Consider the following 27,166-nt stretch of genomic DNA (forward strand, 5'->3'; position numbering starts at 1 on the left):
CGGACACAAGGTGGTATCTTACGGTCAAAGCATGAAAGGTCCGGATCGTGAAAGTTGCAAACCGCACCATTGGGCGTCAACATCACCATTACATGGGCAACACCACCTGGGAAGTGGTTTGATCTGATTCCTCAGAGCGACCCACCCCAGGCGATTACAGCCTCGTTGAGAACCCAGATCGATGCAAGGCTAGAAGGGTGGTCCACAGCAACAAGCAACTCCGACCGAATCGATCGATTATCATGCTGTTTACGTCAAGACGGCGAGACATGAATCGATCTCGTCGGGTCCAGCTGGTTATGGGCATAGTGCCACCACTGACGAGGACAATGAGCGGTACAAGTCAGAGAGGAAAAGGGAAGCTCAGCATTGTCCGCTCCGACATTCTTGTCCCATCGACTTTCGAATCACATCAACTCCTAGATAGAGAGCTCGGATGGCATGGCAATCGGACCAATGTATGGAGTACATGCCCTTGAAAGTAAATCTCGTATTGGGCCAATGTACTCCGTACAGGGGGTATTATCTACTAACATTACGCTACAGGATGACACTGCTTTCCCATCATGAATAGCCGTTCTCGTCTCTCCTTGCACTCCTCCTATCATCATCACCACCACCACCACCACCACCACCACCACCAATTCGATCCCCCAGTGCATCTTTTCCTTTGCTATCGCTCTCCCTCCGCTTTCTCCCTGAAGAGTGGCGACCCATCATCCCGCTCAGGGTTTCGCTCAACGCCCTTAGTCTGGTTCTCCTCTTACCCATGTCACTCTCCCCGTCCACCTCGATGCCATTACCACCCTGAACCCCACCCGGTCTCGCCTCATGCGTCTGAGCACGACTTAAATCTTGAGCACTGTCGGCGCTGCGGTTTTGCCAGTGCATATTCAACGCTGCCAGCGGATCGTACCCGTCGACGTCTTCAGTTACAGCAACAGTCCGTCGTCGGTCGTCAATAGAATGCCTCCCGGAACGGGATCGACGGAGCGCAGCGCGCACAGAACGGGGTGCCCCTTCACCTTTTAGTAACGAATCCGCCACCAAAGCGCTGAGCGAGTTTGACAGAGGCGGTAAAAGCGGGCCTGGGACGGGAAAGAGCCGGGAAATGCTTCCCCTAGAGCCACGGGCGAGGAAACTAGGGGCAGGCGAGTTGTCATCAGGCGTAGGTCTTGCGGAGCGATCTGGGCTCGGAGGTCGAGGAGTTCCGGATGGTTTCGAGGGTGTTTCTGGCTCTGCGGGCGATGACGCAGAGCGCTCGAGGTGTTTTGATGTTGCCGGGGTATAGAAGGGTGTGGATTCGTCGCGAATTCCGCTGACTTGAGGTGTTAGTGGTGGTAACGAAGCATCGATTTGCTCGGTGGAAGAGAGCCAGGGGTTGGAAATAAGGTCTTCAGAAGGTTCAGCAGGTGTGACCGAGATTGAGGGAACTATCGAAGATGCGTTCGATAATCGTCGTGGCGTCCGTGGCGGAGCGGTAGTAGCTTGGGCTTGCTCTGAATCGATGACCACTGGATACTCAGCCGTTAGTGCACCCGTCAGTTTAGGTGCATCTCGCTTCAATGGTGTCCGCTCATTGACGTCTTCTGTTTCCTCGTCGAGAAGCTGTATCGTCTCCTCCTCGTCTCGAGCAGTTTCTTCCGCTTCGCCTATCTCGTGACGTTGGCTTGTGATGAGATATACGCCAAAGAAGGTCAAAAGGCATCCGATGATAAATTTGATTGCCTTGTCCAATGTAGTATGTTCAAAATCTCGGTACAACACCGCCGAGCCAATAATGACAGAAAGAGTGAAGAGTACAAATTGTGTTGGTATGACCTGCGTCGAATCGTAGATCTGCAAAGCACGATTCAGATATCGAATCTGCATGAGCGCCGAGGCAATGAGGACAAGGACGAGGAAATAGAAGATGGCAAACGTAAACGCCTTGTAAAGGGAAACGGACAAAAGCGACGAGACACCTTTGGTGGAGAGCGCGGTATAGCCTCCACATAATGCCACCAGACCAAGGTCGACGAGTATGGTCTTGCGACCATATCTTGGCTCTAGATACATCAGAGCCACAATCAGTAACACGGTGATGATGACGTAGAGGAGGAATTCCCATCTCTTTATGGTCTTCCACAGTTCACCTGGTCCGAATTTAGCCTCACTGCTTCTGGCGGACAGGACCACCGTGACAGCGCCGGCAATTGCAACCAGGACTCCGTACAGATCGCGTCGACGAAACCGCTCCTTGAGCATGAGCGGAGCAATCAGACAATTTGAGATCAAGGCGACAACACCCAAGGGGCTGACAATGGACGCAGGAGCGAAGCCATAGGCAAGGAAATTGCCCGCTTCCCCAATGATCATCAGCACTAGGCCTAGCCACCAGTATGGCGACTTGAGATATGACGCTCTCTCAAGGTCGTTGGTGGAGTCTTTCTCACGGCGATGGTCCTGCTGAGCGGGTCCCAGGGGAGGCTGTAGAGTCTCCTGAGAGGAACGAGGTGCCGATTCCCCCGGTTCTTCATCTACACTTCTCTTGTGATCAGATATCTGGAGATTCTTTCTCCTTCGTTCCTCCGCGATCTCTTCCTGCGCTTCGTCGGCGGGGCCAGGCACATGCCCGGGGGTGGTGTGTCCATTCGCGAACGATTTTCTCGACTCGGAATACTCGCGGTCTATGAGGATGTGCGCGTATCTCTGGGTGTTCAGAGCAAAAGAGATGAGGAGATTTCCCACAATTGCCGTAACAATGCCAATGAACGACGACCACTTTTCGTAGCCGGCGCCGGGTTGCAATCCATCTTCAGGGGCAAAAAGATGCAGTGACTCTGTCGGGTAGGCACTAACCGTGACAGCGGCGATGGGAATGTGCATTGGGAAGGGGCGCGCCTGTCGGATCAACCAAGTCTTTGTGCGCAGACGAGTCTAGGAACGGCCGGAAAAATGACGCAGATGCTGTCGGAAGTCGACGTAGCCAGTAGGCAGGACGGGAGCGACGGCGCTTCATCTAAGGACATCAGCGTGTCCATGAGAATGATAAAGGATGTGAAAGTATGGGCAATGCTAGAGCCATCACGGCTCTATCTCTCTTTGAAAAAAAGGAGGAAGATGGAGAAAAGACGACCGAGGGACTTGTCCTCGTTGTACTCGGTATGGCGCAGGAGATATACAGTAATGCTCGCATGCACCTTCTACGTCGTTGTGCAGCATGCGCAGGCTTGGCAGATAGACATCACGTGCGATTCCCCCAGCCTTGCCAGTTCTTTCGCTCACGGCCAGAGGCCGAGCAGCGCAGACAAGCCATTCGGGGACGCCGAGGGAAGTCTCATGCGGATCAGCCGCTTTGAGCAACAGTAATAACACTGGAAGGGGTAACAGGTCACGTGGGAGTGTCTGGAGCTCTTCTAATTTTTGCTGAATCGGTGATGGAGTCCAGAACGTTTCGATTTCCTTGAATCTTGTCCATGGTCTGTTCGTGGCTGCGACCGTTGAGATGAAGCTATTAGCAGTATTGTCAGCGTCCAGGGTTGATGGCTTGCATAGTTTCTGCAAGGTCCCTAGCAGCAGCTTTCGGTCCTCCTCGGCCATCTCGTCTACACCGTCAACGACGACATAAGGTCGGCGATCGAGGAGTGTGGTTGCTGAAAAGATACTGGAATACACAACATGCGTCGGTAGCGGTCAACAGTAAGCCCATAGCATCTAGCTTGTGATCCATTTTCCCAAAATCAGCTAGGACTGACCTGTCAGCCTCTAATAATTCAGAAGTCAGAGGCTCTCTCATAGCTGAGACTGTTCTTTTGCGCTCATCTTTGCCATCACAGGAGAAATACAAAGACGAATGCGCTCAGGGGACACGATTGACTTGGCCAATGACATTCTTTGCTGCCACTGACTTACCGCAGCCCATGTCGCCTCGAAGCCAGGGTATGTCCGAAGGCCTCGTGTAGTCGTTAAGCCAGTCTTTGAACTCTGGCTCTTTTGCAGACATTCCAGCGGATTAGGGTAGTGGTCCGGAACGAGATCTAGGTGTCCTTCGAGGAGACTGTTCGAGAGGGCATCAAGAAGTTTTGTTGCATCACCCAACAAAACATCTTTATCATCATATATTGGCACAGGGCGTGACGAGTCATTGATGAGAATTGCATAATTCCTGTGGCCCTGTTAGTTACTTGAGAGTCCACATAACTTGATAGCCATGTGGTCATTTTTGAGGGGGTCAGGTCTCACCACGTATTGGTTCCCTGACTGGAGTAGGACTGTGAATGACAGGCTCACAGCGCCTCAACTAAAGCAATTGATCAGCACAATCCTTTATTTGGAGCTTGACACTTGATGATTCAAGGAGACTCCAGTATGGGCAGCAATCTTTTTGATCTTTTTGTCGTCGTCCATATTTAGTTCGCCCACAGTGACATCCTCATTGAACCGCCAGTAGGGGTTCCGCGCATACCCTTGAGCCAGTCGGGTATGTACAGCTTCCATCTGGTTGGCCATCTCCTTAAGTGCCTTCAGTATATCGGTGGGGCTCGTGAGGCCCTCGACGCCGATCGCACCGGTAAGGCCGGTGCCAATGCTGACGCTGCAGCCAATCTCGGCCTCGAGAAACACTTTCCTCGCTTCATGCAGGAGATGGTCACATGGATTGTTGTGCCCAATGTGCCCAAAACCGGAATCTATGAACTCGACTCTGTCTCGACCGCATTCAATGGGTTTGAAAAAGGTCGTCGCTGCGGATGTAGGGCGTACTATTCACTAGATCCGACAATTTTTGTATGCCTCGCCATTTCCGTATGTCCGAGACAGTGCTGGTCCATGACGTGTATCAACTTTGGTGACAGCAAGCCCACTGTCTTGATCGAAGTCGAGTTCCTGCAGAGAGCGAAATCATCGTGGTCGACAATAGCATTCTCCCGGAGTTAGATTTTAGCCGCGTCTTTCAGTTTCGTAGCCTAGTATTTGCCTGACGTAGAGACCGGATTGAGGCGATATGGTTTTGACGTGAAGGCATTAGCCGCAACTTTGTCGTAGGCTTCCGAGGCTGGGATGCCGACAGACGCAAACGCCCAAGGAGAATCGCGATGGTACGGTACGCAAGCAGGATCAGCAAAGTAGCTTACTCAGAATCGAACCGACCCTCCGGTTCGGGTGCTCCCAGACAGATCGAAGTATTCACACGGGAGTACACGGCGGTCCTGATTTCACTAACTCTGTCCGTTAACTTTACCAGGATAGACAATGAAGAGCATTCCTGAATTTCGCCTCCATCTGGACCATGCTCAGTAAATCCTCAGCAAAGGGTGGGACCAAGCATCTAGGTTATACCTAGGGAGAGGATCGCAATACGCTGTGGCCTCCCTTGGAGCGACATCAGTGGTTCCTGCACAGCATCTGGTCAGTCTGGGGGGCCATAGAACTGTCAAGCTGTGGGACAATTTCGAGAGCCTTCAGCAAAGTCGGGGAGCCGACGGGGATGTGTTGATTGCGTTGCCAAGACTGAGGCTGTCTGGGTTGGTGGTAAAGGCGTGCGAGAGCCGCATTGAATCATGTGTCCATGCTGAGTCCTATTTATAATGAGAGCACGGCAGCGAGTGTCTGCAAATGCAAGAGCCGCTTTACCACGTACTGGCAGAACTGGTTTGACTGGTTTTAGCCCAAAAGCCACAAGCTAGGCTGTAAACCTCAGTCGAAATGATCCATAGCCTAGGTTCTCGATCAGTCATGTGCGCCTCTCCGCATAGTAGGGTGATCCAAAGTCACAACTTCCTGTGGACTAAAAGTGCGAGGGGACAGAGGCAGTTTAGCTTAAGGGCTTGTCAGTCGGCCACGGCATCGACAATGAATGAGGTAGTGATTGCAGGTCAGATACAGCGCGACATGGTTTCCAGAGACTTTAGCGAAGCGTACGTCTGGCTATGTCGCCGACCGCTTATGGTAGTCGCCGAGAGGAAACACATTGGTCTCGTGTCAGCCTATGAAGGTGCACAGTACTTGTACAAGCAGTTCCTCGTCAGAGTGAGTGGGCCTGAGTAAGGGTGGAATCTTGTCAGCCACGAAAGAATGGTTCTGAATGCAGTTGGCAATCTTTGTGACTGCAAGATTATAGGTCCTATGCCTTGTATCTTGTCTGCCTTTGGTGTGTCTAGGTAAGTAGTAAAGAAGGATGAATGTTGCCAAGTACTTCGAACTGGAGTATCATAATACCATCGCCAAGGAGATGTATCGGCGAAATGATTTTCCGGCCGATGATGTTCCAGTGACGGCGAGACCGTCTCGCATTTGATCTCACCCGACGAGGCTTTTGCAGGCTTTCAATTTTGCCCGACTCCATTCATCAGGTTAGTACTGGTAGTGTATCAACGCGCCACGAGAACATTACTTAGTACCCAACATATCGTGGCATTTTACATACTGCATCTGCTGGTCGCCTTCTCCCTTGCTCGGCTTTCTGCGCCTCCTCTTGTCCACCTGGTCTCCTTTCCACCATGGATCGCAGCCTCGACGAAACCATCGCTGAACGGCAGGTCCGTCTTTACCCTGATCGTACAATTGACTCCATGTTGACCACCACCCAGAGAGCAGAAAACCGCTCTCGTAGAGCCCCGCCACCGCAGCGCCGTAGAGAATACAATTATCCTCGCGATGGCGTCAGAAAGGTAGGCATCACCCCATCTTCCTAGCTGCCCTCAATCTAACTCCCACGTTTAGGTCCGAACATCCTCTCCTCTCCTCTAGCACCCGCCTGTCCCGCCAGTACGATTGATCGCCGCATCATCTCGAAACACCTCCCTTGTGTTGCTCCGACAATTCGACGCGCTTCAGGCCAGGGACAATTTGACAGACAGCTAACCTAGATCTTCCTCCTCCACAGTCTGCGAGAGATGATCGCGCGAATTTGGACAAGTATGGATGATGCACGAGCAGTGAAGAGACGGGACTAAAGCATTGACAGTGACTGGGTCCACGACCGATACGATGACGAACCAGACAGTATGTACTTTTGCAAACGAACACATTGAAGAAGCGATTGATGGTGGGAGCAGGCCGCCGCTACGATCGACCAAGAGAAGGCAATTACCGTCGCGATGAAGATCGCTCGCCAGAACGCGACAGGTAAGTCCAAGCCTTCACGAATGATTCGACTAGTCTGATCAGTCAGAAAACCTCCTCCAGCCAAGCTCAGAGTTGACAACTTGCATTACGACCTGACCGAGGAGGACATTTGGGTAGGCCGATTCAACTTCCCACAGGGACTCCCAATTTTGACAGCTATAGGACCTCTTCCAACGCATTGCGCCTGTGAAGGAAGCCCGACTACGCTACGACCGCGCTGGCCGATCCGAAGGGATCGCTTTTGTCACATACGCCCATGTTGCCGATGCAAGAGCTGCCATCCGCGAGTTCGATGGTGCCAACGCAAAAGGACAGCCAATTCATCTCACACTACTTCCGCTCCCCAGACGAGACAACCCTTTTGACCGCGTGGAGAACCCCAAAAGCCTTTTTGACAGAATCGAGGCTCCAGGGAGCCGTAGCCGACGACGAAGTGAAAGTCCGATGGAGGAGCTGGATGAAGAGCGAAGGAACCGACGCGCGCCACGGCGGGGAGGTCCGAGGGACCGAAGGAGTGACACCACCAAACCCCCTCCCGAGAATATTGATCGCTATGTCCCAGGCCAGCGTGACAGCCGAAGTTCTAGTCATCGCGGAGGGCGGAGACCGGGTGAGCGGAGGGAACGCGCCGGTAGAGATGGAGAAGGACACAGATTGGTGAATGGCAGGCCTCGTAAGACCGCGGAGGAGCTCGATGCCGAAATGGATGACTATTGGGGGACTGCTAATGCCCACGATGACACCTCCCACACTGCTCCAGCGGCGCAAGAAGCTCAGCCTACGGCTGGAGATGACATCGACATGATTGAGTAAAGACGAGGGTCGAGGTCCAACATTGGCTATTCTGTAACAGTACATCCTATGATTAGTGGAACTGAAGAGCCGACCTTGTGAAGGCTGCAGGGGAAGGCATGAAAAGGATAAGGCATTCCTCGGATGAGATTGAAATTAAGACTCAGTGTCTCTGTGCCAAACCAGAGGCTCTCCTGCTCGCCCACCTGGGTCCTAATTGACAAGCGTGTCTTTATCTAAGCTAGCTTCGACAGCACGAAATCTTCAACTGCCTTCATTCCCTCCTCGGCACCACTCCCCTTTGCGCTTTTGGGAAACATGATGTACCCGTGCGGCGCCCCGGGCACAATCTTAACCACCGACTCGGCACCGGCCATAAGCCACTTCATGCTCATGAACATGGTATCGTCGAGAAGACAATCCTCAGTCCCACAGGTAAAGAGGGCGGGCGGTAATTTGTCCCTCAGCGGCTCCAAATCGGCGTACAGCGGGGATATTGACGGATGCCTCTTCTCCTCGTGGGTCTTGCCGGGGAGGAAGACGTCAATGTAGTGGTCCATCAGGTCCCGGTCCAGGACCAGTATCTCGGGTCGTTGAAAGTTGTACACTTGCGGGGTCCATATCATCGAGTAACACCCGAAGTGTAACAGGAGCCCCTTGAAGCGGAAATCCGAGTAGGTCGGGTGGTGGTGCTGCAACAGATGAAGCGTTACGAGCATGCTCAAATGCCCTCCGGCCGATTCTCCGCCCACGAAACCTAAAGGCGCACCGAAATGGGACTCGGCGTTGTCAATCAACCATTCTGCGGCATCGAAACAGTCGTGGGGTCCCGCTGGGTATGGATCCTCGGGCGCGAGACGATACCCTACAGATATACATAGAACGCCCGTGGTGTCCGCAATTTCCTGCAAGGCAGGATCCTGGGATCTTTCATCTTGAAGAACCCAGCCGCCGCCGTGGATGTGGAGAAATACCGATTTGATGGATTTTCCGTTCTGAGGGCGAAGAATGCGACAGGGAATGGTGCGGCCAGCGTCGCGGCTAGGAATAATAAAGTCCTCAGCTGAGTCGAGATAAACCGCCTTGGGAAGGGGTGTTTCCCCGGCAGCGCGCATTTCGCGGTAGCGTTTAGCGCCGACCTGTTGTGTAGAGAGGGATTGTTGTGGTTGGTATTGGTCTTGGACTAAGAGGGAGCGCTGGGCAGAGCGGGAGAGAATAGAGGTTGGACATGAGATCTTCCCTGGTGCGGCAACTCACCTCATACCATTTGGGCCCGTGTGCCATAATATTCATTAGTTGTTGATTGAACGCTTTAGTTTCTTCTGAAATGGCGGTTGGGTGGAATTTGCTGGCTTCGAGGATGACAGCATTATGGGCGTCCATCTTTGAGACGTGCTATGTTAGAATGTTCACTCGAGGGCTTCGTCAGTCGCAAACAGGAGGAATGGATCGGTGCTGACGATTGCGAAGGACTTCACCTCCTCAAAACGGTGGGCAGGTGGGATATAAATGTGGACTTCTCCACTGGAGGTGATCGGCGCCAGAGCCGAGGACATCTCCATACGAGCCGGATCATGCTGTTGTATCTCCGACTGACCTGGCGTGCGTGCCTTGTAGAGGAACTGAGGAGTCTGCTGGCTTCTTTTCTCTATTGTGTGGGCGGCATTTGCAACAGGAATGTTCTATCATGGTCAAGTCGGTACCGAGGAGGTATAAGAGACCAAAAGAGAGAAAAGCGAAAGGACCCAGAAAGGTAATGTGCATATAAAGAGTATATACTTCTCCGTAATAGATGTGGTGGTACTTCGGATCATAAAGGGTAGAAGTGCGGAGTTTGCCTCCTAAATTTTACGACTCAGAAAGCATCTCTTCTGTCGAGGTATATGTCAAATCTGAGACCATTCATATCGCATTTTGGGTGCTGATGTGAATTCCTTCTCTCCAGAGGTGTTGTACTGTTGAAACTCCTCTAAAATCGACCGCGGTCGGTCGTCATTGCGAGCCTGACGGGTTCAAGGCTTGCCACCCTCAACCCGGCATATCAAGGCAGCAGCGTCTTGTATTTCACAAAGGCAGCGCCATTGTACGGAGACAGCGTTTCAAAGGCCTTGAAATGGATGATGATTCACTCAAAGATTATCTCCCGGCCTCATTTGGAGCCTCAGGGGGTGAACTTGACATCGAAGCACAGATGGAGACGGCAAGGAGGAAAGTCACTCGTCTGCCAGAGGCCGAGAGAAAGGCTTCACGCCGCTCCAAAGGTGACAGTGACTCGGACGACGACTCTGATGATGACTCGGAGGAGGAAGACGAATATCCTGCTTCCCACGAGATCGTGTTCAAGACTCACGATCGTGCCGTCACCACAGTCTCGTTGGACCCGTCCGGATCCCGGATGATCACCGGCTCAACCGACTGCACAATCAAACTATATGATTTTGCTTCCATGGCGCCCAACACTCTACGAGCCTTCAAATCTGTCGATCCTACATCCACAAAGGGCTCAGCGGCTTCTGAGACTCATCCAGTGCACGTCGCCAAGTTCAACCCGAATTCCCCAAGCCAAGTTCTGGTGGTCTCCGCCACCCCTCAAGCTAGAATACTGTCCCGCGATGGGGAAACGCTGACTGAATTCGTCAAGGGCGACATGTATCTCCGCGACATGAACATGACCAAGGGACATATCAGCGAAATCACTAGTGGCACGTGGCACCCTTATGCCTACGACCTCTGTGTAACCGCTGGAACAGACAGTACCCTGCGTATTTGGGACGTCAATGTGCGGAACAAACAAAAGGACGTCATCGTCCACAAATCTAAGCTCGCAGGGTCAGCCGGGCGAAGTCGGATGACTGCTGTCGCATGGGGCAGTCAAGTCGAAGGCGGAAATAGCCTCCTCATTGCTGCTGCGCTGGATGGTTCTCTTCTTATGTGGGGAGGAGACGGGCCTTACCACAGGCCAAGTGGTGAAATCGTCCAGGCACATAGTAGCAACACTTGGACAAGCGGTATCGACATCAGCGCTGATGGGCGACTGGTTGTCACAAGGGGTGGCGATGACACCATCAAACTGTGGGACACACGCAAATTCAAACAGCCCGTCAACTCTGCAACCCACACCTCGACATCGAGTCAATACCCAACTTCGAACATCTTGTTCGCTCCAAATTCGTCCTCCATCATCACGGGTTCTGAGACCGGCGACCTGTACATCCTCAATCCAGCAACGCTGAAACCCGAACTCGTCACTCCCATCACCCCCGGATCGGCCCTGATCAGCGTCCTCTGGCATGACAAACTCAACCAAATCATCACCGGCAGTGCAAACGCCGAAACACATGTCCTCTTCGATCCCAAAATATCCACGAAAGGCGCGGTAATGGTCATGTCTAAGCCACCAAAGCGTCGCCACATAGATGATGATCCAACTCTCACCACAGACATGTCTCAAGGGGTATCGAGCGACGCAATCATCAACCCAGGAACAGCCGGTGAAGCCATTCAGGGCAGCACTTTTGCCTCGAGACACCCGACCATCGGACTCACCGCGTCAGGAAAGTCCCGTGATCCGCGGAGACCTCACATCCCGGCCACTACGCCATTTGCCAAGAGTCAACCTGACGAGCGGCATATCAAGGAACGAATCCCTCTGAGCACAATGAGAGAAGAAGACCCGAGAGCTGCGCTTCTCAAATACGCCGACAAGGCAGAGAAGGATCCTATGTTCACGAAAGCATGGAAAAACACACAGCCAAAGACCATTTACGCGGAATTAAGTGACGAGGAAGAAGAGGGTGGCCCGCAGAAGAAGAGGCAGAGAACCTAAAGATCAATCTGCATAGTGGCATGGATCATAATTTAACCCGGGGACTGAGATCAAAGTTTATCAAGGCAACTTTTTGAGAGCCTCCAAAGAAACGCCTCCATCGCAGAACAAAGGGAGCCGCCGAATCGTAACTGTCTCGAGCTCAGAACACATGTGCTCGTCGCAAAATCTTTAAAATCCAGGTCAACCTGCTTGGGGCAAGACCGATCATCCACCCCATCCGATCATTATGCCGGGTCTTCAGACCTCCTTGGCTGGCTTTCCAGTAATGGCCTCCATAATCCCCTTGCGCGTGGGATGGACAAGCCGCTTGATACCCATCCATGGAGTATTCATCGGCGACTCGCCCGTGTAAATCAGAGTGTCATACAAGAAGCCGCCGAAAGTGCATCCGATGAAAGGGCATATCATGGGAACCTGGTGATTTCGCCGTCAGCAAAGTGGCAAAGAAGCCCGAGATGGACCCGGACATACCCAGAAGTAATACCCTCCGGCACTCCATACTTCATGCCCATAGCCGACAAAATACGTGAACAGCCTGGGCCCAAAATCTCGAGCCAAGTTAATGGCATATCCGGTCTCCCAACCGAGCGTCGCCCCAATACCAAAGATCAAGAAGAACAACCCCAGGGGGACCATAATGCCCGCTCCCAGATTCGCATCATCCTTCAGCGCAAAGATGACGAATACCAACACCGAGCTAGAGATGATCTCGGAAAACACCTGGCCTGTCTTGGTCAAAAATGGCTGTGGGTAGGTGCAGAAGACGCCCGCGGTGGCATGGTCCGAGAACCCTGGGACAGTGCGAATCGAAGCGCCGCCCTCGTACGCGTCGATGGCGGATTTGTAGTTGCCGTAGATGACGGCCGCGCCGCAAAAACAGCCCAGCACTTGCGCGCAGGCGTAGAGCGGGAACTTGTACCAGGGAAACTTGCGATACAGGCAGTTGACAAACGTGATAGCGGGGTTCAAATGTCCTCCAGCACAGCCTGCGACGTATACGCCAAGCATCACGCCAATGCCCCAACTGTTCCGCCGAAAAAATCCAGATATCAGCCACCCTTGTTGAAGACTTTCGTGCATTTTTCTTGCCTGTTGCACAAGAACGAAAACGAGGATCTTGGGAAATTAAAAGGAGGGAGGGATGGGAAAAAGCACTCACCCCCAAGAAATGGACTGATACTCGCCCTTGTGCTGACTGCTCTTGGGCAACTTGGGATTCGCGCTCAAGGTGACCTGCGCCACGCTCCCGTTGCCAAACAGGATCATGATGAAGGTGCCCATGAACTCGGCAAAGGGGTCGCGCAGATGGTGTCTGATGCGGCTCCACAGCAGGTTCTTGTGGTGCTGGTAGTCCTCCTCGGCCTCGGCGTACTTCAGCGCGTTGTCGATGGGCGGGCCGTGCTCCTGGTGGTACGGGTACGGCGCGCTGGGGTTCGGGTCCATGCTCCGTGCATTTTGCTCATGCTCGTGCTCGCGGTGCGCGAATGTGACTTCGTCCGAGGCGTGTTCTGAGGACGAGGAGCCGTGGGCGGCGCGCATGTGGGGGAAGTGGAAGGGATGGTCATTTTGTTTTTCGAGATTTTCCATGGTGGTCGGACCGGGTCTTGAACTCGTGCCTTTGTCTGAATTCTGGGGCTGCCTTCTAGGATGAGGCTGGAGGAGCACATGGGGCCGAAGGTTATGTAAGGGGGGAAAGCAAACAGGGCTCCAGATGAAATCTGCGAATTCGTTGGTCTCCTATATATGACTCGAGCCACTTATCGACTTCGTATCACACCTCTGAATGCACACTTAACACCCCATGTGCCCATCAGATGACAGGTCCATCACTGTGGTTCGGGAAGCTAGCATGTAGTGGCCGATAGAAAAAGTCGCAAAATTGGCCATGATGGGTACTACGTCGCGCTGCAGGGGTGTTACTTACCATCTCATGCGCAAGAAGCCCGTCTGTTTTCCATTCACGCCGCGGCTGTTGATTGGTCACAGGTATCCCCTGGATCCTCTCGGCGCTAGGTAGTTCGTGGATCACTGCTCGGACGACCTACATTGAACCGGGAGGGGGAGGGGAAAGACTAACGGTCGTGGTCAGCTTCATCATAGGAATTGGGAGATGCGCATAGAGAATTCCGACCAGGAGAAGGATACTGTGTTGAAGAGATCGCTGATGATGCAGATCGACGTCAGTGGCAATAGCATCCCTGCGAGGAGTGGAGAGGTAGGAATTCACCAAGACAGGTTAAGCGCAGCCCGCACTGAAACATGATTGGACATTCTAGACGTCATCCCATCCGTCACTGAAGGCGGAGGAATGCCAAGATATCATGGGTCAGGGGAGGGGATCGGCATCCTGTGTGAGGATGGGCTTCGGAGGCCCTATTAGCCTGCGGGGGCGGAGGATGGGGGATCGAAACATCCTTTCGATCACGGACCAGTCACTGAACGGACGAACACTAATAAGGAAGAGGTTGACTGGATGAGGGCGAACAGGTGAAGGCAGAATTTCCTCTCGGCTTTCGTGTTGATGGCGCCCCGGAAATCCCCGCTGCTTGGGCGATCGCAGGCTTGGGAAGAGTATCGCAATGCCGACGAATTCATCCTTTTGTGGCCAGACAACACGGCTACCCATGTCGGCTTTTGTACGCGCTGTGTGCTTCACGGCCTTTTCTAGCTGCGTCTGCAACCGTGCTTGCTTAATAGAGGAGGGGTTGGATAACATGGCTCGCCCTTGCACGAAGGAGGCACCTAGGAGGTCTCAAAGGACGAAAGGCCCCCTCGGGTACTCGATTGCATTTCCGGAAGCGACGTCGATGCTCCTGGGATCGAGTCTGCGAACATGACGTCAAGTTCGCTGAAAGAGACGGTGGAGACGGAGCTGAAGGAGATAATGAGATGTCAGCAAAGGAGTGCCTCATTGATTGATGTACTCGGCCATGTCAATACTTGGCCAGGAACAAGTTGCTTCGAAGGAGGGCGACACTTGGACATGAGCACATTGGAAAGGTCTGCAAGGTTGTAAAGGGTTTCAAAAGGCTTCGCCATGTGATCAGTGGTTCTTATCAGCACGTGAAGATAGAGGACCCCTCCCTTGCCCTCCCCAACCCTCCCCTTTTTGGCACCACAGCTTCGCAGGCTCGGCAGCTTGAAATCCCCCAAAACACTCCATATCCCATCCGTCTCGCCGTCCTTTTCGGCGTCACAGTGATCATGTTGACCAATTAAAGATCCGGAGCGCTTCTGAGGAGAGATCCCTTGCTACCTCGAAGAGGACAGGTTCACTCAAGGGCAAGATGCTCTGCTGGTTATTGGCACGTCCTCACAGCGGTCCGATGGAAGCTTCACAGCCTCCACTATTGCCGGATGAGGGGTAAACTGGGCAGACGGAATATTAACATCTCCATCTCCATCGCCTGTCGTATTGGCCTCTTCCTTGTCAACCAAAAGACTTACCCTAGATCGAGGTCACCTTCAATCTGTCTACTCTGGTTAGACCGTCTGTCCCTCCGCCCGCTCCTCCTCTCATCATGTCCGACGCTGCAACCAGAGCCGCCGAGACTCTCCGCTCAAAACAGAAGCCTCTGAAAGACAAATACCGATCCGACCCTTCCTCCGCCCTTGTGACCTTGTCCTCCAGCGGAACCCTGGACCCTACTTCGACCAGCCTAACATGTTCCCTCTCGTCCAGCACGGCCGCTCGGAAAGTGGCGGGTCTTCATCGAGCCGCAGGCGGAGAGGGGTTTGATGTTTCCGGTGAATTGTGCTCAGGCGACATGCTGCTGGAATCTCTGGTGGCTTGCTTTGGTGTTACCGTTCGCGCAGTGGCCACGAGCCTGGGGGTCCCCATTAACAATGGAACAGTCACCGCAGAAGGAGATCTCGACTTTCGGGGGACAATGGGTATCAGGGATCCGGAGGGCAACCCTGTACCGGTCGGATTCACAAAGATCAGACTCATTGTGCGTCTCGACGTTAACGAAGAGAACAAGTCCAAGGTGGATAAGCTGGTCGAACTGAGTGAGAGGTATTGCGTGGTTCTGCAGACGCTGAAAGGAGGTGTCAGTGTCGAAACCCAGCTGGGCCACGTAGGCAATGTGGTTCCTGATGCCCGAAAGAATCAAGATGAAGCTCTCGACCAAAGGAAGGGGGAAGGCATGTCAGACATTCCACCCAACGAAGATGTACTCAGGGTGAACTGAGGACACAGTCTGACACAGAACAGAGCCTGCATCCATCTTAGCCGAATGTGCTCAACCACGGCCAAGTGGCCGCAATATCAAATATCGCCAATGGAATGGATAAAGTGTCGAGCGCTTCGGGGGATCCTCCTTGGACACCAGGCTGGGGAGCATTTTTATGGTATATACGAATACGCCGACGAGCTCCATCATGGTAGGCGTCTCGTGAACCTCTGGTATGGGCAATCTCCCTCAATCTTAGCTTCTTCAAGCTCGCAGTCCGTCGCCCTCTAGCTTGTGCTTAGTTGTGGCTGTGTGGCGGTGCCGGTGGCCGTTGTCTACAATCAACCAATGGCCGGTTGTAGTTCTATCACTTGGTGTGGCTGTGTTGATGTTTCCAGCCACAATATTTTCTCCATCAGGCCACCAGCCGCCTTCGGCTGCCATCAAAAACAAGGATGCCTTCTCCATACCTCGACGAGTTTGTATCGTGCTCTGTCCCCGACCCGATCGTCTATAAAGCGTCCGAGTCCTCAAGCGCATAGACGTCCTGGGATTGATTTCCATCAGCTTCGAGGCATCAACAACCTCAAAAGAGATCAAAGAGTTGACGGCTGCTGCATTTCTACCCACCGGAGAATCTCCGATCTGAACACAATGTCCAGTCAAGATTACTACGGCAGTCAATATCCCCCTGAGCAGCACGGGTACGGGAACACTGGCGAGCAAGGCTATGAGCAAGGCTATCAGCAAGGCTATCAGCAAGGCCATCAGCAATGGCAACCTCCATCTGGTCCCCCTCCCCCTCATGGCTACGGTGACCAGTCCTACAACCAGGGCTATGACCAGCACAGAGCGCATGACTATGACCAGAACAGACCATACGACTACGCGTCTCCGCCGCCACAGGACTACCAGCAGCCCTACGGCCATCAAGGAGGTCATCAAGCCCCAATTGACCAGTATTCCCATCACGCAAATCAATATACCTCCCCTCCACCCGACCATTCCTATCATCAACCCAATTATCCCACTCATACCCCTGATTATAGTTATGGCGATCAAGCTCAACGTGCCTACTCGCCTCACCCACCCCCTGCCCAGAGCCAGTATGACACCTTCACACCACCACCAGGGCCTCCACCATCGCACATGGGTGGAACTTACCCTCCGCAACCCGGAGCGCCTTTTGACCCCAACGACCAAACCTCCCAAGACCGCGGGCTCATGGGCGCTGTAGCTGGAGGCGCGTTAGGTGCCTACGGTGGCCACAAAGTGAACCATGGCTTTCTCGGTGCTGTGGGTGGCGCTATAGCCGGCTCCTTGGCCGAGGACGCTCTCAAAAAGCACAAGAAGGAAAAGAAGCAGAAACTTCAACGCCCTGCCGGGCTCCGGCGGAACTCTTCTTCCAGCTCGTCTTCCTCTTCGAGCAGCAGTTCTTCGGACGACGAGACCAAGAAAAAGAAGAAATACGGCTTAGCCGCCGCGGGCGTGGGCGTGGGTGTGGGCGGGGCTGCTGCGTACGGGATGCACCAACATCAAAAACAGCAACATCAAGGCCACGGCCCTGCTCCGATGCGCGGCAACTTCTCTGCCTCTACGCACAGTATCACGCTGGATCGAGACTACGACCTCATCGCCTCCTGCACCAACGTCCACGGCGAACACAAGCTCTCGTCCATTTCGCTGAACAACTGCCTGACCAACTCGCACGGACATTTTGCGTGGCATCGAGGAGGGAACTTCGGTGCCAGCGCCCGGAACGTCAGGCTGATTGAGAACGGCAAGGTATTGGAAGCGGAACTGGGCACGGGCGACGGGAGATGGAACAGGGATTGGATCCGCCTCGACGAGCGCATAAGCAACAACGATGGGGAGTTGATCTTCCTAGAATAATTCCCGACAGCAAAGCGCAGAAAACACTTCAAACTGCTGAATGGAGACCACGAGGTGAAATGACTTGTCAGAAATGTTTATATGTTTGTTTGATGATATATATGATTCTGTTCCACCCCCTGGACACGAGTTCCTTGTGCACTGTCTTTTTCTTGAAAACGGGTTCGATGGAGAATCAGCTGAGCTTTCAAGTTGTGTCTGAGGCGCGATGCTTGATGAATAACAAGGTCAGCAATCAGGCGTCCCTCCTGACTCAACCCTCGACGTCCGCCGCGCCCGGTTCATTCCTCTGAGAGCTCTGTGGGAAGCCAAGAGACGTGTCGAGTGCGCCGCGACCAAAGCCCTTTCAGGTTGCCCTCCGTTCGTGACGTCGAAGGCCCTGGTGTCTATCTTCCCCGCCGTCTCGCACGGGCCGATGATGACTGGATTGTCTGGGTGTTTCCAGATAACACATCTGTCCGGCTGTTGCAGGGTATGTGTCATCCGGAATATTGCCGTGGTGTTGTCCATGTCGTTGCAGATGTAACCAAGATCACTTTGGCAGGGCGTAGAGGGTACGGGCCAGTGACGGCGAAGGTACGAGGTTGCGCAAGGTCGCGGTAGAGCAGACGCCGATCCTCAAATGCCCACGTGTCGAGACAAGGCTGGCATTTCAGGGATTGTTCTTGGCATCAAAGACAAGGTATCCGAGCGTCTGAATGAAATGAACGTCCGCTTTTACCAATTCGTTTCCCGGGATCTGATATATCTACGATCGAGTGTTTGCAAAAGGCCATGGACGTAATAGTGTTTGCGAATTGCTAAACTGTCAAGCTTCCAACGCGTTAAGACCGGACTATCGCTATTGCGCTGCCTTCGTGGTCAGCCGCGTATCTACTATTAATCGAGAAGACCACGTTTGCAATAGGGAAACTGAAGTTTGTGGAAGAAAACCTAGTTAATTCTAACACATCCCATCTCTCTAAGGAATTGCCTCCTTCTCCCCCTTCCTAGCCATATAATCATACAAACACGAGGAGACCCGTCATGAACGCTCCACCAATACAACCTGTATTTGGCACCCTATACCCTCGTCTGTTCTTCTCTCATCCTCAATCATACCTCAAGGAACGCATTTTCATCACCGAGACCGCTTTAGCTGAGATGGTCGCCCTAGTGAGGTTCGTCATCAGATCCATCAGTATGAGACGGGGATACCGCCGCCTCCTCATATTCACGCCGATGAGCAGCCTCCACATAACAAGAGAAGCTACCCTCAGCATTGGTGAAATGCACAGGCGATATAGGCGTCGACCCGAACGCGGCGACCACAGGGCCCTCAAAACGCGGGTCTATCGCTGGCATTGGTGCATGCGGGGCTCGCTGAGCCAGCAATGCCGCCATAGCTATTGCAGGCTGAGGCTGATTGACTGGGGACAGTGACGGAGGAGGTTGGGGTTGAGGTTGAGCCTGTGGCTGGTAGCCGCTTAAACGACCGTCCCTCAACGTGCCTGTGCGCCGTACGCCAGATCTTGTCACCCCTGGGTATTCCCCGAACTTCTCTTCGATCCATTCGTCGTGCGTCTTGTTGTTGACGTCCAAGACGATCGCATCTCTCGCTGCGCCTTTATGCCAGCAAGGAGGGCAAAGGTCCACAGGGACTAGATGATAGTCGTGCGGACCGTTTCCAAGGCCGCGTCTGAGCGCCAAAGTCTGCATGCGGTTGTAGAGTTCGGGGACGAACAGCCGATGGTGGGAAGGAATTGGAAAGGGAGTAGGTAATCCGCTCCAGAAATAATTGAGTGGTAGTCCGCTATCGATGGATCCGATGATCGAAAACAAAAATTTTTTGTCGCTGGCGACAACTGGTTTGAGAAGGCGATTGTTCGGAAGGTCGACAGTCATACAAGTGTTAAGCAACATCTGTTCGCATGTCCTCTTGGAAATCTGGTCGACTTCCATTGCAGTGGGGCGCTGCCGGCCAAAGTTGAACGGCGGGGCCCGGATACATTCCCTGAATCACAGTTGCCACATGTTGATTGTGTTGGCTGGTGGCATCCTCATTCCAGTGGGCAGATAAATGCGGCCAATGATATCATTCATGTCGACGCCCGGGTCGAGGCGAAGCCACAACTCCAATAACATCCCAGATACATTGTGTGCTATCCACTATGGCGAGTGGCTAAAGTATCTCGGTTGCCTTCCTATATTGTCTTACCCAGTTTGATTAGCAGCTTAGTTCACAAGCAGAGGGACGTCGACACCGCTCAACGTGCTCGGATATGATTCCATTTAGAAGAGCACTAGATGTAACTTGGTCTCGGAGAGCATGTGGAAGGAGTGAGCAGAAAGTTGTCCATTTGTGGGTTGTAGTTGGGTTGCCTAGTTAACGAATGCGACATCTGCGGTCGGGATGTAGCCGATAGAGTAATCTAGGAACGGTTGTTGCGGCGGAGGATTCGGCATGACCTCAGAGAGGGGTCTTGGACTGAGAGCGACGACACCTAGTGCATTAAGATCAAGAGATTTCGAGAGCTGTGACTGAGCTAGCTGGGTGCCATTTTCGCTTGACATTCAATGTCCGAGAAGGTTTCTCGTGGCTTTCAGTTTCTTGAACGGTGCGCTGGATAGAGGTCTGTATGGGGAGTGGCTTAAGCCGCCTGCGAGGCACTCAAATCACAGAGGCTGTCGACCAGTGTTGCAGAGAAGAAAATTGCGCCAAGTCGATCTTGTTCGGTTCGGAGCGAAGGTCATGTTGTGGTAGCGCTGAGAGACAATTCTAATGCGACATCCGAAGCGCATAAATATTCAAGGAAATGAATCGGCGCGGGCAACGTTCCAAAAAGGCTTTTGTTTCAATCTTTGCCGCAAGATAAAAAAAAAATTCGAAACTTTTGCTGTGCCAGTTACACTTCAATTTTGGTTTTGCCTGGAGATCCGACAAAGCTGAATACTTGCCTGGCGCGGTCCCAACTCTTGATTCCTTCGACCTCGTTCCTCATCTCCCGTTGACTACTCGTGCTTCTTGGTTACCGGTGTTCTGCCTCTTTGTCTTTTAAGACTTGGTTTTGGTTAAAGCCGGTCGAGGAGGTTCAACCCATTTTCTTCGATACTGAAAAGGAGCCCTGTGTGAAGCCCTCAACAGGACACAGGTATCTCCTATTGATGTTGTCATCCCTATCGACTGACCTAAGGTGGTGGCAATGTTCACTTGATGTTGCTAGCGTCATGATGTCTTTGGCTGACTGCATGCCAGGACGTAATCAAGGCTCCATGAATATATCATATACTCCTCGACGCAATCGAGCTTTTGGAGGAGCTAAATTGAGAAATAATGCGGCCTCAGTGGCTTCATGGCATTTTCCTTGAAATAAGTCATCGTTGAAAAGTTGAATCTGAGAGAACTAGTCATTCCGATGCTGGCCGAGCAGGGCTCTCATTGTCACAGGGACAACTGCTCAGGGAACCCTATTGAGGTGCAAGCTTGGATGGTCAAGCTCCTGTTGAGTTCCCACCACCCGCATAGGTCGGTCTGCCATCTGTGCGGAAATGTCCTTGTAGAGTGTAGCTTGAAGCCATTGCAGCAACCCGCGCCAGCAATTTGATCCAGTCCTTGTTTAGCTCGCATTCGCTATCCTGGTTCATCCCTAGGCACGGATCTCTATGTTCTGGAAAGTTGAGGCATCAAGGAGTAGGGGCCGGGTCATTGGCCCTACGCCATCGATTACAGCCTCGTGGTATCTCAATCCCAGCACGAAGCTGAATGGTTAGACTCAGACAATAATCGACCAGGGCGGGACAGCCAGAGCCATTGTCTTGCTAGTTGCGTTCACTTCTCCTCGCCAAAAGGATAGTTGAACTTCAACAGGCAGTTCAGTCCGCCCACCCAGCCATCGTCCTTATCGGCACCTGCACTGATTGTTCGCATTATGCAGGGAATGCCGCCAGTGAAGGCTCCTGAGTCGGTTGTTATCTCCTCAGCAGACACTCGGACCTCTGTGCCGACGCCGATGCCTTGTGTGCGCCTCATGCCATCGATACTGACGTCGACCTCCCGGCCTCTGTTCTTGTCACTTAGTTTTAAGGTGATTGGGGTAGTGGCTGGCAGAACAAGAGGCCGAAAACTCAAGCTCCGGGGACAGATTGGCGTCAACAACAAAGAAGGAACAAGGGGGTGAACGATACTTCCGCCACTGCTGAGACTGTATGCTGTGCTTCCAGTAGGCGTGGAAACAATCATGCCATCAGCAACTGCTTCAGTGAGAAATCGGCCGCCGACATAAACATTGACGATGGCGAGGTGAGGATTTTGACCTCTGTGTATTATGACCTCGTTCATCGCATACATATCGTCTGAGACGCCTCCATTACTGCTGAGGCGGTTGCCGTCTGCATCGAAGACGCCCACTTTCAGACGTTGTCGAACCAAGACTCTTGCGCCCCTTTCTGGCCCCATCGATTTACCACGGACAGATGACCAGCCTGTGTAATCGTTTGAACAGTCGAAGTCGTTGCAAGATTCATTCTCAATGACGGCGTGTCGTTCAGAAGCAGCACCTGACATATATACTTCGCGGATGGCCCGCTTGTATTCGGAAAACCTCCATTCGCTCAGAAACCCGAGAGTACCCATGCTGAATGAAAGGATGGGCGGCACGTGGGAGGAGGTGGCGAACAGGGATGCTGCGTGTAATATGGTTCCGTCACCGCCGAAGGTAACGACAAGATCTACTTTGTCTTGATATTGCAAGTGTGAGTGATCGGTTTCCGGCAGTGTAAAGTGGCGTCCGAGGAGCTCGTCCCCAATTCCGGCCGAGACACGGGGCTCGACCACGATGTTCACATTGGGATACGTCGATGAGACATGCCTGATAAAATCGAGAAGAGCATCTGTTGTTGCGTCTGAGTGATCCTTTTTGACTAGCAAAAAATTCCTGGGTGGTTGAGACCACTCAAGACAAAGAAGTTCCCTGGCAGGGGTCTCCTTGAGACGAAATGTTCTCTTCGATGGGAGATTGATCAGTGAGTGGCTGTGTGCTTTTGAAGGGCTCGAGGAAGAGGCGAGGGCGCGCCCTGGTGATGAAAATATGGGATTCAAGGCCATCTCTAATCGACATGGCGCGTTGAAACGCGAGATGGCAACAATTCTGGTTCTGGCCAGGAGACGTGCAGTTGTTGGAATACCAAGTCTGCTTCTGAGAGAGGCCATTGTCGCCATGATATGGTCTATTTGTATTCAAGATTGCGTGGTCAGATGATGCGCTGAAAGCGAAGGCTAGGTGGTCTGATAGTGCCATGGATGGTCTCGGTCGGCACGAGATAGAGTATTGGAGAAGATGAATGCTGTAAGCATCTACCAAAAAGAAGGAAATGGCATCAATTTGACCCTCAGGGCCTTCGCCTACTTTGGCATTGACCAGAAAGACGATGAAGGTACGACAATGAATGTGGTCCCAATACGAGGTACCAAATTGAGGGAGGATGGCAATCTGTCAATCCGTCAGGATCGTTTGGTGTCTGAACATGGACCCTTGCGCCTGACACGTGACACTCGAAACATCATCACGTGCCAAGATACTGCCGATTAGCACCGACCGTGACCAGTCGCCGCTGGTCCCCCAGCTTACTGACCAAGTAGGCGTGCGATTGGACAGGTATTGGGTTGCTGGGCTTCGCTAGGCTCGGAAATAGGCGGCAGTCTCTCCCACCGCCTTGTGGGCTTGTTGGATCTTGGGCATCTTGGGCATCCTGGGAGCTGGGGCAACCCGGCTGCACTTACTAATATGCTGGGGGCTGAGGGCATCACCACCAGCCTCACCTTCACTGCCGCCTAATTCAGACCTGCATATCCGCAACCACTAGGTACAGAGGCATCAGCGCCAATTGAACGTCTGCCTATTGGCATGGACTGGATTGTTGTTTGACCCGAAAGCCACAAGAGTCACAGGAGTCACAAAATTTCCTCTGAATCCTTTGTTATCCAACCTTCGCCTTCCGCTCCCTCGATGAATTTAGACATTTCTTGAGATCATTCTTGGGTACCTCTATCGCTTGCCCATTGCCAGGGTCGATGGCGCCTTTGTTGCCTGCTGTCCACGTTCGCTTTGCTTAGTGCTGACGAACACTTCAATGACAGTCATTGCAGTATAGTCGTAACACAGACTTCACGTCTCCAAATACCTGTCCACAGGCGAACTATGGCGACCGAAGATCATTCCCTCCGAAAGCGCAACCCCCAATCCTCGCTCACGACCGAGTCGAGCCTTGACCTGGGCAATGGCGGCAGCCCTGCGAGTGAGAAGCCACATCCAGCAGGCGAAGTCAAATACAATGTCCTGAACCAAGTGCTTCGTGCGCTTCTGCTGCTGACCTGGTTCAACTGTGGTGCAGTCTGCATTAATGTCACTCAGTTCCTTGGTGCGCCGCTTTATTGGCTGAACAAAGACTACTATTATGCATACATGGCGTTGACAAAACAATCATTTGCTATTATGGGAATCGCAGGGACACGGTGGTTCTCCCCCACAAAAGTGCGCGTGAGTTGGGATAAAGACCTACGAGGGCAGTTCCGCAAATCGCCGGCCGGGAGGCTTGAGACCGCATTTCCTGAACGTCTGGTGTATATTGCCAACCATCAAGTGTACACCGAATGGCTGTATCTCTGGTGGATTGCCTACACCAGTAGGATGCATGGGCACATCTTCATCATCCTGAAAGAGTCGCTGAAGTACGTGCCTGTCTTAGGTCCTGGCATGATGTTTTACGGATTCATTTTTATGGCGCGCAAGTGGATTTCGGACAAACCTCGCCTGAAACATCGACTCGAAAAGCTCAAGACCCGTCACAGCGGTCCCATGTCTGGCTCGGATGGACTGGATCCCATGTGGCTGTTGATTTTTCCCGAGGGCACCAATCTCTCGCAAAATATGAGGCAGGGAAGTGCCAAGTGGGCTGAAAAGCAAGGCATCCAGGACATGAAGCACCTACTTCTGCCTCGGAGCACCGGTCTTCTTTTTTGTCTTCAGGAACTGCAGGGTACCGTCGATTGGGTCTATGACTGCACAATTGCTTATGAGGGCACACCGTCAGTGCACCACTGTTCCTGCCTGTGTCGGGGTATAGAAGCTAACAGGGTCACAGAAAGGGAGGATTCGCCCCAGACATCTTCACGATTCGGTCCACGTATTTACAGGGTCGCCCACCAAAGAGTGTCAACATGTATTGGCGTCGGTTTGCGATGTCGTCGATTCCTCTTTCCGATGCTAAGGAGTTTGAGCATTGGTTGATCGAGCGCTGGCGAGAGAAAGACGAGATGCTGGAGCAATGGTACAACACTGGTCGGTTTCCTTCGGACACGGAATCTACCGATCTCAAGCACGGGGTGACCGATGATGGCTTTATTGAGACAGAGATGACGCTCAACAACTGGATGGAGATCGGCCAGATTTATGTGGTGTTGGCGGCGGTTGCATTGGTGGTTAATGTGGTGGTCAAGTTCCTTGGCATGTTTTGGAGGCTGAAGTAAGTTCGGGGGTTGTATTTGACCGGGCAGCGGCGTTGGACAGAGCAAGGGCGACGATCACAACCCACTATTATGTGGCTGTTTGGACGCTTTGGGACAAGGGATGAAAGAACATTGGCTGGCGTTGAGTATCCACAGCTTCCCAAGGGCGAAAAACATGGCTCACAGCGGGCCACAGCGGCGGCAGCCACCTAGCTACAACTCATCACAAGGATGGAACAAGAAGCACTTGATGACCAAAAGAGTTGTTCCTGAATTCTGGTGGTCGAGACCTTCCCCTTGGAGATATTTCGAATATATCGGGTACCTAGATAGGTACTGGGTACACCGCGCCCAGTGGTTACCTAGCTAGGTATGGAGTACAGGGCAAACGCCGTCAATATTGTTTAATGGCCCGAGGCAAGCCTTGTGGTATGTATGTACCGCTGGATACATAGAGGAAATTAGATTTGATCATTGCGCCTCTACAAGTCTCTACCAACCCATCTTGACATTTACACAGCCTTGACAACTCCCCCTTAGCCTGGCGAGCCAAGGCTCGGCGGGTCGCCGTAGGTACTGTAGACCGCGGGACCGATATCCGACGAGCCACTTCCACCCCTTGTTCCCTTGTTCCCTCTTGACTCGCTTGAAGCCAGCAAACGACCACTTTTAGCAGGTCTCAACTACCTTGTTGACCCTTTTTCAAACTAAATTGCTCTTTCTGGGTCTCCAAGGCGCACCCGTCGAATCGTCCCCTGGCCGCCTGTTTGCTAGTCGACGCCCTTTCCATGCGAGATTGGGACAGCCAACGGTTGACAACCAGGCTTCCCTTGCCCTGGCGTTGATTTCCACACGAAGCGAAAGTTTCTATCATCCTCTAATGTTAAGGTCTTTTCCTACGTCACGGGTAGAGAAGGTTCAGGACAAGAGAAATAAGCTTGAATCCAGATCATGGTACGAATAGTCTAGGATGAGGCAGAGGGGTCAGCGAACAAGGAGGACTGAATACAACTACCCCAACTCTATGGTACTTGCTAGAGTACGAGATACCAGCCATTGCATTTCGATCGGGACAGGTCATTCCATCACATGTTTCAGCCTCACACGCGCCTGTTTCGCTTTGGGCACTCTCAGCACATGTTGCCCCAAGTCTGACCTAGCCTGTTAGGGATAATGTGACCTTCTTCAGAAAGTCCTCTAGTTCCCCGACAAGCGGTCAATGCAAGGAGCAGCCAAGAATCCCGTACCAATAGATTGGATGAGCTGAAAATGAAAATGTTGACTAGACTTATTCGACTCATATCCACTGCAACATGGGGATTCCTAACGGTTCAAACCTCAGAGGGTCAATCTTCAATCTCGCTGTATCCCAACAGAGCCGGGTTCTGATGGCTACATGGACCATGGGTCCTCACACAACGCAGGGTAAGGGTCATTTCGCTATAGTTGAGGTTAGAAGAGCACAAATTCTTCTCTTTTCGGGCTTCTGTTCGCAGTTGTAGTGACCTCGTGGCTGCCTGAGGTCGAATGGTTCTTCCCCGTCTCTACGGGGCTCACGGCAGGTTCGTCCTCGTCAATATGCTAGCACTCCATTGACACAGGAGTCTGAATCATTGCGGAGCACCGAGCACTGGCTGAAAATCAACAGCATCTGCAATCCATTTGAGCGGCTGACGATGGCGTTCGGGGGATGCAAAAGAACCAGCGTCAGGGAGCCATTCCGTCTTCCTTCCACTCTCAGTCTCCTCTCCTCCTTGCTGAAGCAGGGTTTGCAATACCTCTAATCAGTGGGGAGCTCTTCCGGAGTTGCCAATACATTCCTCCTTGCATGTGGTTTGCCAGCCTCGCGGCAAGGGGTTCAACAGCGAGGAAAGGAAGGACGGGCTC

The 27,166-nt window shown here is 52.7% G+C and overlaps 11 protein-coding genes across 11 annotated transcripts; 5 read left to right on the plus strand and 6 right to left on the minus strand.

Annotated features, from left to right (window-relative positions):
• Positions 1–564: 564 nt before the first annotated feature.
• On the minus strand, positions 565–2,868 carry Z519_00106 (uncharacterized protein; the record flags this gene model as incomplete). Its single annotated transcript, XM_016757865.1, has 1 exon — positions 565–2,868. The coding sequence occupies one exon, from the start codon at positions 2,866–2,868 to the stop codon at positions 565–567; it is 2,304 nt and encodes a 767-aa protein (XP_016625114.1).
• Positions 2,869–4,308: 1,440 nt separating this feature from the next.
• On the minus strand, positions 4,309–5,717 carry Z519_00107 (uncharacterized protein; the record flags this gene model as incomplete). Its single annotated transcript, XM_016757866.1, has 2 exons — positions 4,309–4,742; positions 5,621–5,717. The coding sequence occupies 2 exons, from the start codon at positions 5,715–5,717 to the stop codon at positions 4,309–4,311; spliced, it is 531 nt and encodes a 176-aa protein (XP_016625115.1).
• Positions 5,718–6,479: 762 nt separating this feature from the next.
• On the plus strand, positions 6,480–7,920 carry Z519_00108 (uncharacterized protein; the record flags this gene model as incomplete). The annotated part of the gene is made up of 6 exons (XM_016757867.1): positions 6,480–6,650; positions 6,866–6,897; positions 6,947–6,984; positions 7,038–7,107; positions 7,154–7,220; positions 7,270–7,920. 6 exons carry the CDS (start codon positions 6,480–6,482, stop codon positions 7,918–7,920), a joined length of 1,029 nt encoding a protein of 342 aa, XP_016625116.1.
• A 215-nt stretch (positions 7,921–8,135) lies between these two features.
• On the minus strand, positions 8,136–9,282 carry Z519_00109 (uncharacterized protein; the record flags this gene model as incomplete). Its single annotated transcript, XM_016757868.1, has 2 exons — positions 8,136–9,038; positions 9,157–9,282. The coding sequence occupies 2 exons, from the start codon at positions 9,280–9,282 to the stop codon at positions 8,136–8,138; spliced, it is 1,029 nt and encodes a 342-aa protein (XP_016625117.1).
• A 730-nt stretch (positions 9,283–10,012) lies between these two features.
• Positions 10,013–11,725, plus strand: Z519_00110 (uncharacterized protein; the record flags this gene model as incomplete). Its single annotated transcript, XM_016757869.1, has 1 exon — positions 10,013–11,725. One exon carries the CDS (start codon positions 10,013–10,015, stop codon positions 11,723–11,725), a length of 1,713 nt encoding a protein of 570 aa, XP_016625118.1.
• A 240-nt stretch (positions 11,726–11,965) lies between these two features.
• Z519_00111 (uncharacterized protein) lies at positions 11,966–13,315 on the minus strand (the record flags this gene model as incomplete). Its single annotated transcript, XM_016757870.1, has 3 exons — positions 11,966–12,142; positions 12,200–12,752; positions 12,888–13,315. 3 exons carry the CDS (start codon positions 13,313–13,315, stop codon positions 11,966–11,968), a joined length of 1,158 nt encoding a protein of 385 aa, XP_016625119.1.
• Positions 13,316–15,249: 1,934 nt separating this feature from the next.
• Positions 15,250–15,921, plus strand: Z519_00112 (uncharacterized protein; the record flags this gene model as incomplete). Its single annotated transcript, XM_016757871.1, has 1 exon — positions 15,250–15,921. The coding sequence occupies one exon, from the start codon at positions 15,250–15,252 to the stop codon at positions 15,919–15,921; it is 672 nt and encodes a 223-aa protein (XP_016625120.1).
• A 636-nt stretch (positions 15,922–16,557) lies between these two features.
• Positions 16,558–17,796, plus strand: Z519_00113 (uncharacterized protein; the record flags this gene model as incomplete). Its single annotated transcript, XM_016757872.1, has 1 exon — positions 16,558–17,796. One exon carries the CDS (start codon positions 16,558–16,560, stop codon positions 17,794–17,796), a length of 1,239 nt encoding a protein of 412 aa, XP_016625121.1.
• A 1,152-nt stretch (positions 17,797–18,948) lies between these two features.
• Z519_00114 (uncharacterized protein) lies at positions 18,949–19,737 on the minus strand (the record flags this gene model as incomplete). Its single annotated transcript, XM_016757873.1, has 1 exon — positions 18,949–19,737. The coding sequence occupies one exon, from the start codon at positions 19,735–19,737 to the stop codon at positions 18,949–18,951; it is 789 nt and encodes a 262-aa protein (XP_016625122.1).
• Positions 19,738–21,604: 1,867 nt separating this feature from the next.
• Positions 21,605–22,879, minus strand: Z519_00115 (uncharacterized protein; the record flags this gene model as incomplete). Its single annotated transcript, XM_016757874.1, has 1 exon — positions 21,605–22,879. The coding sequence occupies one exon, from the start codon at positions 22,877–22,879 to the stop codon at positions 21,605–21,607; it is 1,275 nt and encodes a 424-aa protein (XP_016625123.1).
• A 1,093-nt stretch (positions 22,880–23,972) lies between these two features.
• On the plus strand, positions 23,973–25,300 carry Z519_00116 (uncharacterized protein; the record flags this gene model as incomplete). Its single annotated transcript, XM_016757875.1, has 2 exons — positions 23,973–24,859; positions 24,916–25,300. The coding sequence occupies 2 exons, from the start codon at positions 23,973–23,975 to the stop codon at positions 25,298–25,300; spliced, it is 1,272 nt and encodes a 423-aa protein (XP_016625124.1).
• Positions 25,301–27,166: the final 1,866 nt, after the last annotated feature.

This window comes from Cladophialophora bantiana, assembly GCF_000835475.1.
Source record: "Cladophialophora bantiana CBS 173.52 unplaced genomic scaffold supercont1.1, whole genome shotgun sequence".
NCBI classification, from domain to species: domain Eukaryota; kingdom Fungi; phylum Ascomycota; class Eurotiomycetes; order Chaetothyriales; family Herpotrichiellaceae; genus Cladophialophora; species Cladophialophora bantiana.